Consider the following 13,050-nt stretch of genomic DNA (forward strand, 5'->3'; position numbering starts at 1 on the left):
TCTGGACGGTTGTGTTGAATTACCTAGAGTAACATTAACCTTTTCCCTACATGAGGTACATGGGGCCCTGCGCCACATGGAAAACCATTTAAAGGGGAAAGTAGGTCGTAGTAAAAACAAAAGATGTGGAAAATAAGTTATAGTGCCTGGACGCTTTATGCAGGATCTGGTCTATTGTTACCCTGCAAAGCTGCGGATATATAGGAAAAATCTGCAGCCGATTACAGTACCGGGCAAACGTATACGTCTTTACAATACATCCACAATACAGGCATCACGAAGACGTCACCTCTGCAGCATGCTCGTTCTATTGCGGGTGTGGTGTTGCTGCAGGGGAGCAGTTTGCGTTCAGTCTGTAGGTTATAGATGTGGATTTGCTTTTTATTTGCCCCATCTGCAGCGGCCCTTGTCTTGTGTGTTACATTACACGCTGTGCATATTGTCGGCTTCATCCTGAGGTCAGGACGCTGCAGACATGTCGTTATTACTCCTCAGTATTTTACTATATTTAGTGCATGAGTGACACGCTGCCGCTTTGTATTGTATAATATGGCTTTCTGCCAACGGCCTGTTTAGATTACTCTGGAAACAATACAGACGTGTCTTAGTGATTTTTTTTTTTTGTCGTCGCTCTTCTAAAAGCTGTGACCTGTGTGAACGTATCCTTAGGGTACTCTAACACAAGGCGATTTTCTGACGATAAACGAACTCGAACGACCTGAAATCGTTCACCCAATTACACGGAACGATGATCGTTGTTGCGTTCGTCCTGTCGTCGCCACTGCGTTTGCACTACTGCAAACGGCGTCTTATTACATGCGTACGATCGATGATAAAAATAGGTCCAAGTTATATTAAACAAATTTTCATTGGTCGTTTAATCGTTGTCTGCTATTACACTAAACAATCACCGTTCAAATCCGAACGATTTTTTTGAACGATGATCGTTCTGTGTAATATCACCCTTACACAACATATTCACAAGATTACACTGTATATAGCGTTGGGTATCTTTGCATCATTCATATGATTCTGCTTTTGACTTTGTGTAATTATTCAGACCTAAAGCTCAACTTATTTTTTTTTATTTATTAAATCAAAGAGCAGTGTATTGTGGGAGATTAGGAACAAACACTTGGGGCCCAATTACTCTGTGTGATTATCAGCCAGTGTTGCCCCGGGTAATAGGACAAGTATATGCTTATTTGTCGGCTATTTCTGACTTGCCGAAAATCATCAGCTACACGTCTCCCTGTATAACGGGGCGGCTGACAACTGATTGCCAGAAAGGGCTACACAAACAATCCAGTGATTACTTTGCGTCCCCGGCCTAATGATTGACTGATCCCTGTGAAGGTTGTGTAATCGAGCGACAATCACAGAGATCAGACTTATCCCACTACCTACAATGAAGAACAGGAAAGCCAGGCCCTGCCTCCTCTGATGTTTTCCACTGTATGTTGTATTGTTTAGTAATTACTAATAACCTTTTGCTTTTATCTTGTTTTAGGTGAATACATAAAGACCTGGAGACCCAGGTATTTCCTTCTGAAAAGCGATGGCTCATTTATCGGCTATAAGGAGAAGCCAGATTCCTCAGAGCACAGTATGCCTCTCCCCCCGCTCAACAACTTCTCTGTAGGAGGTAGGTCCTCCAATCCACTGAAAGATCATTCCCATCTTATAAAGTTATGGCAGATCATATGATAGCTGTTGATCCAACCTCCTCTTTGACCCCTATACATTTAGTGCTGTGCGCCCCTTCATTCCCATGGTCTTTGTGGGGGGGGGGGGGTCTCAGATCAGATCTCTGATCATAAAGGGATGGCATAGCCATAACTTAGGAATAAGTCCAGTATGTTATAAATGGCAGCCTGCTGGATCGGTAACTTCTATCTATTTCACAGAATGTCAGCTTATGAAAACAGAGCGGCCTCGGCCCAACACCTTTGTGATCCGTTGTTTGCAGTGGACTACAGTTATCGAGCGCACTTTTCACGTGGACACCCCTGAGGAAAGGTACGAGGCCAAATAAAGATATGAATCAATGTAGGCTAAGGGGAGGCAGTAAAAGAAAAGTGCCAACATAATGTTTTAGTGGTTATAATATTGATTGCAAGCTCCATCCTGCCTCTTACTTTAAGCTTTGTGATCATGTACATAATGTGGAGGGATGAGCCAGATCATTCACAGCAAGAGGTGTATAAATGGTTTTACAGTTTAAAAATCTCTCATACTCATTGCACAACATCCTGTTTGTATCGGTGTACAACAACTACATTACTTATTATATAGGGAGGAGTGGATGAGGGCGATCCAGACTGTAGCCAACAGTTTGAAGAACCAAGAGAATGAGGAAGAGGAGGAGGCCATGGACATAAAGTGTGGTTCTCCTAGTGACACACCAAGTACAGAACAGATGGACATAGGGGATTCCAAGGGACGACCCAAAGTAGTAAGTAATATGCAATTTAGAAATGTCGGTGGGTAGTAAATAATGTCTATCCTGTGGTTATAACAAGTTGGGGAGGGCTATTCCAACCTCTAACACTTTACCGAATCAGGGGGTGTTGGACCACTGGAACCCAGCATAGTGTCTTCTGTAGGAACAAAGCAGTGGACTGCGCATGCCTACCGCTACTCCATTTATTATATATGGGATCACTGAATGTAGCAACTCCCATAGAGAGTGGTGGGAGACCTGGGTCCCCATCCTTAAGACTGGTGTAGGGAACCTCCCCCCAACCATCAGACACTTATCTCCTTGTATTAGAGGCTGAAATAACCCTTTAACACTGGGTATTCCAGTGGTCGGACCCCACTGATAAATAATTGTCGCTTTATATGGTTGAGAAACTTTTAGCAAAACATGGCTTCTTTCATTTCTAGATACCGCGCCACTTTTATCTTTGGGTTGTGTTTATTATTGCAGCTGAAACCCATCCTAGAGAGTATAGCAGAGCAGCAATATCAGACACAGACTTTTTTTATTTTAATATAAATAAGAGTGGTGCCTTAACTTAACTGCAGTATCAGCACAGGAAAAATGAAGCATTACATGGTCCCCATAGTAATCAGTGGGATCTTTGTGATTCCTAGACGTGCCAGGTCCTCGAGAGAGGGAGAGGAACGCTTTCCGTGCCAGCTAATTGTAATTATTGTTCTGTCCCCAGACAATGAATCACTTTGATTATCTGAAGCTGCTGGGAAAAGGAACATTCGGAAAAGTGATCCTGGTGCGAGAAAAAGAATCCGGTCGCTACTATGCCATGAAGATTTTACGAAAAGACGTCATCATTGCTAAGGTTAGTGCTAAAAATGCCTAGGATTTATCATCTCTGGGAATCATGTAGACAACATTATGCTTTTGGCTTGTCACTAGATGTCACAGATTCTAGTAGAACGGTCAGGGCCATCAGTTGTAGATGTCTACGGAAATCACTATAGGTTTCGCTATATTACTACTGCCCATATTACTAATCACAAAATGAATGCATTTTCACAGATGTGTCAATGGTTTGTAAATTCTGCAAATCCTTGACATCTAAATGCCACGTCTTTACAGAGCTTAGCCAACCATACTAAGAAGAACTATTTCCTGTATTCAGTGATGAAACATGAAACTGATTCCTCTATTTTATAATGCATACAAAGATCTTATGCCATGTCTTTACATTGACCTTAGATCTATCTATGTATTCTTAAATAGTATCACCCCTTTAGTCTATCGCCTTTCTTCACCTCTGTTTTTATTCCCTAATCTTATGCCTCTAACACAGAAGAATGGGATGGCGTCATATACTGTGGCACAGAGCAGCAGATGCCATCCATTTCAGTGACTTCATTGGTGCCGAATACACTCACTTTGACAGGACTTAAAGGGGTTATCCAGCGCTACAAAGACATGGCCACTCTTCCCCCTCTCGTCTCCAGATTGGGTGGAGTTTCAAACTCAGTTCCATTGAAGTAAATGGAGCTTATTTGCAAACCACACCTGACCTGGAGACAAGAGATGGGGAAAGTGACCAAGTCTTAGTAGCGCTGCATAACCCCTTAAATAACTGGGTCGGCTGCATTGAGTCCTGTTGAATTGGCATATATGGAACAAACCCAGTCACTTGATGACTATTGAAAGAATGGCATCCTCTGCTCTACGCAAAAAGTACATTGGCATCCAAACCTCGACAGTATGACCCTAGCCTTACTATGGTTTAGGTTTATTTTATTTAGCAAGAATAAATATAAGTTGGTATTTCAGTGGTTAGACGTCGTAGTTTTGGCTCAGACTTGCTGTCCTTGATTTGCTCTGTCCAGTATGACCCCATAACTCTTCTAGGTAGCATCTATATTCCATTTTCCTATTTATAGTGTAAATGCACTCACTTACTGAAATATTGATAGCTCAATTACCCGGGCGGGCAGCCGAGTTCTTGATTCCTCAGCGATTATGTCAGGAAGTTTCAGCTCTCATAGCTTAGTATGGTTGACAAATTAATATAAGAGGCCGCAACATGATTTATCACACAGGGAGGCCTTGCTTTTTCTTTGCCTACATATAAATGCAAAAATATGACTTGCGTACACATGATAGGGATGGATTCTAATAGAACACCATACGGTTGTGCAGTCCAGGTTTACGTATTTTCTGCTGTGGTTTCAGGATGAAGTGGCTCACACAGTTACAGAGAGCAGAGTCTTGCAGAACACAAGGCATCCCTTTTTAACGGTACGTATCTTAACTTGTGTTCCTCTATATTGTCTGTTGTTTTGCAGATGGTCTTACTTGTATTTGTTCCATCAGGCTTTAAAATATGCTTTCCAGACAAGCGACAGGCTCTGCTTCGTGATGGAGTATGCTAATGGAGGCGAGGTAAGATTCGGCGACTGTATATTAAGCTTAAAGGCAACGTCTGAAATATTGAAAATATTGTGATGTTCTTGTGGAAGATGACATGTCTACATTTAGTAGACATTTTACAAGTACTGTCTGGCTGGTGTGTACTGTGTGATAAGAATATATAAAAATTACATAGCTGTCTGATTGGCCCATCAGTAAGATGGCTGAGAACACATGTTCCTCCATTCTTTATGGCATTGCTGAGTATCTTTGTGTATTGTGTATCTTAACAGTTGTTCTTTCACCTGTCTCGGGAACGAGTCTTCACGGAAGACAGAGCACGGTTTTATGGTGCTGAGATAGTCTCAGCCCTGGAATATCTCCACTCCAGGAACGTGGTGTACAGGGATATAAAGGTAAGTTGTCATCTGGGCACAGACCTCTGCTGGTATATAAAATGGAGAATTCAGTTCATGATGGGAATTTTTGGCCTTTTATGTTACGTTGGGTTTTCTGGGATACAATGTAAAATCTTTAAAGACCCCCCCCCCAATGGTATGCAGAACAGGGGCCACAGCCATTGCTTGGGAGGTTGGTGACGTTTTACTACAGTAACAAAGTGGTTCCAGGTCTATTTGACGGAGTCTAGTACTGCAGCTCTGTCAGTCATCAATACTAGACAAGGCTGTCTAAACTAAAGGACTTCCTGCTGCTGAGGAAGCAGTGGATGTCCAATCCGTCACCATTATACCCTGAACAAACCACACCTTTTTAAAGCAAGGATAGGGAACCTTCGGCCCTTCAGCTGTTGCAAAACTACAACTTCGCTTTGGCTGTCCAGGCATGATGGTAATTGTAGTTTTGCAACATCTGGAGGGCTGAAGGTTCCCCATCCCCATTTTAAAGTGTAAAATTAACCTTTTGACCTGTAGCATAGACATGTCAGAAGTTAAGATCATTAAGGGTCTCAATACGGAGACTACTCCTAGTGGTCAACTATAGCGAAGTGAAACTCGCTCCATGGCTGGCCACCTGATCTGACTGGGTTCATAGACTTCTAATGAAGCCCATGTCCTGCAGTGTGTGGGATTGGAGGGGGGGGGTTAAGCCATGGAGTGAATGTGTCATGCTTTTTTTCTTATGAGACCATGAACAGTGCAGTTGTCTGTCCATCACTACTTACAGCCACCTGCCAGACTCCGGTGACATCAGGGCCCTCAATAGAGGGACACTACTGCAGTCACGGACTGGCTGAGTGGGTCGTTTATGTGGGGCAGTGACTAAGTAAACTCTGTGGATTCAGGAGCCCGGATCGTGATAGAAAGTTGCTGTTTCCAATGCTAATTTTATTTTTTTAAATTTTTTTTGTGTCTATAGATCACACATTTTTGTCTATTTTTTTATAGTTGGAGAATCTCATGCTGGACAAAGACGGTCATGTAAAGATTACAGATTTTGGCCTTTGTAAAGAGGGGATAACAGATGGAGCCACTATGCGGACATTTTGTGGCACACCAGAGTACTTGGCCCCCGAGGTAAGTTAGGATTTTGTATAGTCTAGCGCTATGTTGAACACACATACAAGTAAATATTACTGTGCGCCGTGTAATTGTCTTTATACAGCTAAATGTATGGAAATTCGTTGCATTGTGGGAATATACCAGTCTTTTTAAATAAAGACTGTTATGAGACGCAAGTCCACCCCCTGTGAGTTACTCACCCTTCCATTGAATGAGCTACAACACTAAATGATATTGATGTCGTCCTACTTTTAGGTGCTGGAAGACAATGATTACGGCCGAGCTGTGGATTGGTGGGGGCTGGGAGTGGTGATGTATGAAATGATGTGCGGGAGATTACCCTTCTACAATCAGGACCATGAAAGACTATTTGAGCTTATCCTTATGGAGGAAATCCGCTTCCCTCGAACTTTAAGTCCCGAAGCAAAGTCTCTTCTGAGTGGTCTTCTGAAAAAGGATCCTAAACAGAGGTACATTGTGCCCATGTATATGTAAGGAGTCATTGTCTGACAGGACACAAATATATGCGCACATTTGCATAGTCTATACTGTTTACATGTTCACACATAAAGGATTGTTTAACCGGATGTATCTGGTTGCATATTGCAATTGGAAGTTCAGAAATTACCCAGATCCCGAAACTGAGCTAGGATATGAGAATATTCAGGTTTTTCTTCCAGAAAACCTAGTAGTTTAGGTCAATCAGGACAAGCAAATGGGATGGCAGACTATAAGTAATAACTTATTGCTATTCTGTCTTCAGACTTGGCGGTGGCCCCACTGATGCCCAGGAAGTGAAGGATCACCGCTTCTTTGCTTCTATCAATTGGCAAGATGTGAATCAGAGGAAGGTGAGTAAAGTGCATGTTGTCTAGCCGCTCTCCTCTTGTATCTTCTTAAGCTCTTAATCTGCTGCCAAATTTGTCTATGTTGAACAAATGTGTAGCATCAAGTTCTCGGTGTGAAATCTGCAGGAGATTTATGTGCAAACTTATGACCCTATTACACAGAGTAGTAATCGGCCGAATCGGGCTGATTCGCTCTGTGTAATTGTGACAACGATCAGCCGATGAAACAATCATCAGCTGTACGTTAGTTTAGGTTTGGACCTAAAATCGCCGGGTGTCGACAGTGTAATAGCGATGCACGGCCGTTGGCTGAAAATTTCCCAAACATCCTGATACCTTACCTCTCCCCATTCCTGGTCTTGTCTGCTGTGCTCCGCAGCTTCCCTATCTGAATGCCCTGTCAGCTAACAGACCGCTCAGCCAATCACAGGCTGCAGCTGCCGCCATAACCGGGAAGCAGCATCGCACACGAGAGAAGACCAGGAGAGGTAAGGTATTAGGTGTTTGGGCAAGGGCTGCATGGACTTTGCTAACGATGTCCATGCAGCCTTTACAGCCCAATTATTGGGCCATCTAATTGGTCCTGTAAACGAGCGCCGTTCTAGCAGGTCTGTGCTCGTTTATTAAATAGATTGGGCCGTAGTCGGCCCATGTAATAGGGCCCTTACTCTTCTACTGAATTTGATTTGAAAAGTTGTTCAGAATTAGCAATATATTACACTATATATTGAGGCAGCACTGCAGTACCAGACATGGCCACAGTCAAATTCCTGCATAGAAAAAGCAGGCCACCTCCTTTTAGATTTAATGCTGCTTATACGGCTTCGATGGCAGCCAACAGCTCATTTAGATATCCCAGTTGAACACACTATACCCAGGCACCCTTGGCTCATCAGAGCCTGTATATATTTTCAGTGGGAAGAGGGGAATAAGCTGCTGCTAGACTCATGTCCTGCAGGAATCAAAACATGCCTATGATCCTCCTTTGCCCCCAAGATGTACCGGCAGGAAAAGTAGAGGCATAGCCATTAAATGGTCAACTGGTTTGACCAGTGTCTCCTAATGTGCATAGGCATGTTACACACTGGATATTTTTAGCATTGCGGGCCCATTTGTAAAAACAATAGCAATGGATCATCTCCTTTTGGAAAATGTTTCTGTTTATAGAACTTCATAATTCACTCATTCACCGGATTGTTTCTTGTTTGTTTCTTTTTAGCTCACCCCACCCTTTAAGCCACAAGTCACCTCTGAAATTGACACGAGGTATTTTGATGATGAATTTACAGCCCAGTCTATAACAGTAACACCTCCAGACAGATGTAAGTACATGATGACCCCATTTTAAGCATTACTCTTGTAAAAAACATGTCAAAAGTTTTGATTGGTCAGAGTTTGGGTTCTAAGGCCTCCACTTATTGCTAAGACAAGCTGGGAGAAGTGCCTAGTGCTGCTCCCCCACATGTTTTAAGGCTCTGTGGGGGTCTTGGCACCCAGACCCTCATCGATCAAAAGTTATGTCAATTTTTTTTTTTTTTTAACCCCTAGCTGCACCAGGACGTTACTGAACGTCCTGTTGCCACTAGGGGAGTTCAGGGGGGGTGTCGCACGGCATCCCCGCTCTGAACTGCCGCGACCCCGGGTGCTATATGCAGCCCGGGACTGCGGCTATTAGTAATTAAGTATTTAGATGCAGCTGTCAAAGGAACGGCTGGAGCGGTCCGGCTGGCCTCCCGAACATGACGTCGTCGACCTAATATGGCGGCCGGGGTTGACAGCAATTGAGTAAGTATACCGCACCACATTTCCGGGGTGGATGATACACGGGGAAGGGGACCATTCACTTAAATAACACACATTACAAAGTTGTATAACTTTGTAATGTGTGTTTTTTTAGTGAATAAATGTTAAACGCCGCACTACCCCTTTAATACAAAATCCCCTCCCCTAATAAAAGTCAGAATCACCCCCCTATCACCATTTTATAAATAAAAATAAAGAAATAAACATATTTGGTATCGCCACGTGTGTAATCACTTGAACTATTAATCATATTCCTGATCTTGCACGGTAAACGGCGTAAGCGTGAAAAAAATTCCAAAGTGCAAAATTGCGCATTTTTGGTTGCGTCAAATCTAAAATAATTGGAATAAAAAGCGATCAAAAAGTCGCATATGTGCAATCAAGGTACCGATAGAAAGAACACCTCATCTGACACCTCACACAGCCCCATAGAGCAAAGAATAAAAGCGTTATAAGCAAGGTAAGGCTATGTTCACACTGCGTATATGTCCGGCCGCATATTTTCGCAGCCGGACATATACGCTGTAAACTCCGGCCGGAGATTTACGCTACTTGCGGCCGTCTACATACGGACCGCGAACTTACGCCCAAAGTCTACTTACGCTTCCCGAGCGCCCTACGTAGCGATCTGACAACGGTCATTTACTTGGAAAGCTTCGCCTAGCCCCGGACACCCCACAGAACCTTTTGGATCGGCACAAAAAGCTGCAAAATTGAAGAAATCACCACTACGTACGGGACCACATGTAATGCTACGGGCATAAGTTCTGGCATTTTCGTACACAAACAATGGTCTGGTTCATTTTTTACGCCGGTGCGTACGATCCGGGCGTAAGTTCGTACGTAGTGTGAACTGTGCGGCCGTACTTTGTATACTTTCCATTATACGCAAACTACGTAAGTCTCCGGCCGCTTATTCACGGAACGCGCTACGGCCGGAAACTTACGTAGTGTAAACATAGCCTCATAGAGCAATTTTAAGTAACATGTGTAAAGGCAAAACCCCCCCAAATAAAAAAAATATATATTTTTTTTCCTTCAATTTCACCACACACTTTTTTTTTCTGGTTTCACAGCATATTTTAGCCAAAAATTACGTCTGCCATTGCAAAGTACAATTAGTGGCGCAAAAAATAAGGGCTCATCTGGGTCTCTAGGTGGAAAATGCACGCACTATGGCCTTATATATACAAGGATGCAAAAACGAAAACTGTCTATGTCCCCTAAGGGTTAATTACAGTAACACTTTTTAAGTGTCACAGACGTCTCTCTCTCTCTCTCTCTCTCTCTCTCTCTCATTCATATATATATATATATATATATATATATATATATATATATATATATATATATATAAATATATATATATATATATATTAAATTTTTTATTTTTTTACAGAATTCAATAGTACAGGCGATTTTAAGAAACTGTGTAATTGGGTTTATTAGACACATATGCCATTATCTGCATTCAAAAAGACTTTACCCAGGCCCCCCCCCCCCCCCCCTTCCTCTTCTTTCATTCACTGCTTATTTTTAGTAAATCTCGACTTTTACATCAGTTGAGCCCTGTGTAACTTATCGAGGGGGGAGGAGGGAGATTAGTTGCCAGCAGAAAACAAAGGATTACACAGTGGGAGCTGTGTAAAAGCTGGCTTTCAGAGGTCAGAGAGGTCAGTGCTGACTTCAGAGGAGATAGCCCGGTGATGTAGCTGTAAATTCTTGTTGTCCTGTGTTGGTGCCTCATCTCTCTCCACCCCTCCCCTCTCCATAGAAAACAATGAAGACAGTGGGGAGAGCTTCAAACTGCTTTTTCATGATAAAAAAAAATGCATTTTTCGGCTAATAAACCCAATGACAGTTTCTTAGAATTGACTGTACTATTGATTTCTGCAAAAAAAAAAAAATAATGCAGTGAAAAATATGCACTATTGTTATCTGTAGATATAAGCTAGTTGTGGTTCAGAAAGGCTGTGTTCTCCATCAGAGGTGTATATCAGGAGAATCTCTGACCATATACTTCCGGCAGAATCCTGCAGTGTATTCCAATGTATAGGCATACAGTGGCATATGATAGGCTCCCATTTAGAGATGAGCCAGCTGGTTGAGGTTCGGGTTTGTACGAATCCGAACTGTTTGCTTCTTATTCGCGCTGTCTGCCCGCTTAGTGGAGAGGGTGGATGCAGTCTGAGGACCACCTGGAAAACTAGGATACAGCCATAGGTCATAGGCTGTATCCTAGTTTTCCAGGTGGTCCTCTGGCTTTATTCACCCCTTCCATGCAGTGGGCAGACAGCGGGAATCAGAAGCCGACAGTTCAGGTTCATACGAACCCAAACCATGGCCAGCTCGCTCATCTCTGCTCCCATGATAACAGAATACTTTTAATACTGTGTGAACTGACACTTGTGTTTTTCCATTCCAGATGACAACCTGGATCCCTTAGAACCTGAAAACCGCTTTCCCCAGTTCTCGTACTCGGCCAGCATTCGGGAGTAGCCTTCCAAGAGCTACACAGGGAGAAAATTGTAAAGACTTTCTAGTGAGAAAATTTGGAGATAATCCTGTCCCTCTCTGAAACGGGGCAGTAACCATGTATTCACCTACCGTCCCCAAGTCCCGAAGAAGAGACTACATTTTCTTTTTTCAAAAATTACTCAAAAATTACAAAAAACAACAAAAAAAAACTATTTGCTATACAATACGGACAGTCATCACGGAATGATAATTTCTTCATATCTTTTTAATTGCCTTTCACTGCTGGGGCGTAACAGGATTCTAAGCCATAGTGTTGATGAGACACAGGAAAGCCATCCCAAAGTCCTTAGCAGCTACTGCCTCCTACAGGGGACCCGCTCAGCCATGAGCATGGTCCCGGCCTCATAATGGTACCAGGATTTCATAGCTGTGCTCCACGGGTCTCCCATTTTGTGCATGTTGTGGTAGGGAACATAGGCTGCTCAGACGGTTAAGTGGCTCTGATGGTGCTCTTTCCACTTGGTCGGTACACGCAGCAAACATTGATGTAGTGAAGCCTTTCCCTTCACCTATTCGTAATCGCCGTGTCCACATCCTGTTTATGTCTGCAGATAATTTCATGGACATATGGTGGGGCTATTACGCACTGCCGTCACGTATGTTACTGGCCTGATACGTAGTAATGGGGCGTGTACACCTATACGTTTGGTGTATACGCCCTTCTGCTTTTCACAAGCATGTAAGTGGCTTAGTTCAATAGCTGAATGTATTCAAGTAACTTCCCACCGACCCAATCCCCCTCCCCTTAAAGAAAAAAAAAATTGAATTTTCGGGTCAACAGCAATAATTTTTTTTTTTTAATTTTGTGTATATGTTTGTAGCCCTTTAAGGAAGACATATTTAGGTTTTTCAATTTTTTTTGTTCACATCAGCATGGCCATAGAGAAACAGTATGACCATTTATCCTACGTGATATAAAGAATCAAGCAAGCTCATTGGTGGAGAGCTTTGTCCCGCCTCTATAAATCTTATGGAATGTACCATTGTTCAGGAAATTTTCACAAATGAGGGGGGGGGGGGGGGGTCGTTCTATAACCAGAATTTTCCAGTAAGGATTTTTAAACCGTACCAGACAAATAATAACTAAAAGCAGTTTCAGGAGCAATAATGAATTTCTTAATTTAGCGAAAGCTAAATTTGCTCTTGGGGAAAGTCATTTAAAGGGGCAGTCCCATGTGCCGTTCAAAATGTTTTTCTAATACTTATTTAATTTAGCCTGTGAATGTATTTTTTTTTTTTTTTCTTTTTTTGGGGGGGAGAGGGGGCCATATCTTTCTAAGTTACGCTTGTAGGTATATTTTCAAAAAAATAAAATAAAAATATGAAGAAGAATGTGGAGCATTGCTGAAAGATGTTGATGGTCCCTGGGACTGACCCTTTAAACGCCATGCTGGTGAATGTCTCTTTATCTATGAATTTTTTTTTATTTTTTTTTTTCCTTTGGACATTTGAGATGAAAACAATACTCATTACTGTCTTTTTTTTTTTTTTTTTTTTTCTGGAT

The 13,050-nt window shown here is 42.4% G+C and overlaps 1 protein-coding gene across 1 annotated transcript in view; it reads left to right on the forward strand.

The window, feature by feature from the left end:
- AKT2 (AKT serine/threonine kinase 2) overlaps positions 1-11,671 on the forward strand; it is a 33,579-nt gene extending 21,908 nt beyond the window's left edge. Inside the window, exons 3-14 of the mRNA XM_069943506.1 lie at positions 1,511-1,645; positions 1,908-2,019; positions 2,296-2,455; positions 3,174-3,305; positions 4,661-4,726; positions 4,802-4,870; positions 5,131-5,253; positions 6,244-6,372; positions 6,613-6,827; positions 7,121-7,208; positions 8,425-8,527; positions 11,434-11,671. Coding sequence (XP_069799607.1) covers positions 1,511-1,645; positions 1,908-2,019; positions 2,296-2,455; positions 3,174-3,305; positions 4,661-4,726; positions 4,802-4,870; positions 5,131-5,253; positions 6,244-6,372; positions 6,613-6,827; positions 7,121-7,208; positions 8,425-8,527; positions 11,434-11,507 — 1,406 coding nt within the window. The 3' untranslated portion in view covers positions 11,508-11,671. The remainder of the gene's footprint in view (positions 1-1,510; positions 1,646-1,907; positions 2,020-2,295; positions 2,456-3,173; positions 3,306-4,660; positions 4,727-4,801; positions 4,871-5,130; positions 5,254-6,243; positions 6,373-6,612; positions 6,828-7,120; positions 7,209-8,424; positions 8,528-11,433) is intronic.
- Positions 11,672-13,050: the final 1,379 nt, after the last annotated feature.

The sequence above is a fragment of the Dendropsophus ebraccatus genome, chromosome 10 (genome assembly GCF_027789765.1).
Source record: "Dendropsophus ebraccatus isolate aDenEbr1 chromosome 10, aDenEbr1.pat, whole genome shotgun sequence".
NCBI lineage: Eukaryota > Metazoa > Chordata > Amphibia > Anura > Hylidae > Dendropsophus > Dendropsophus ebraccatus.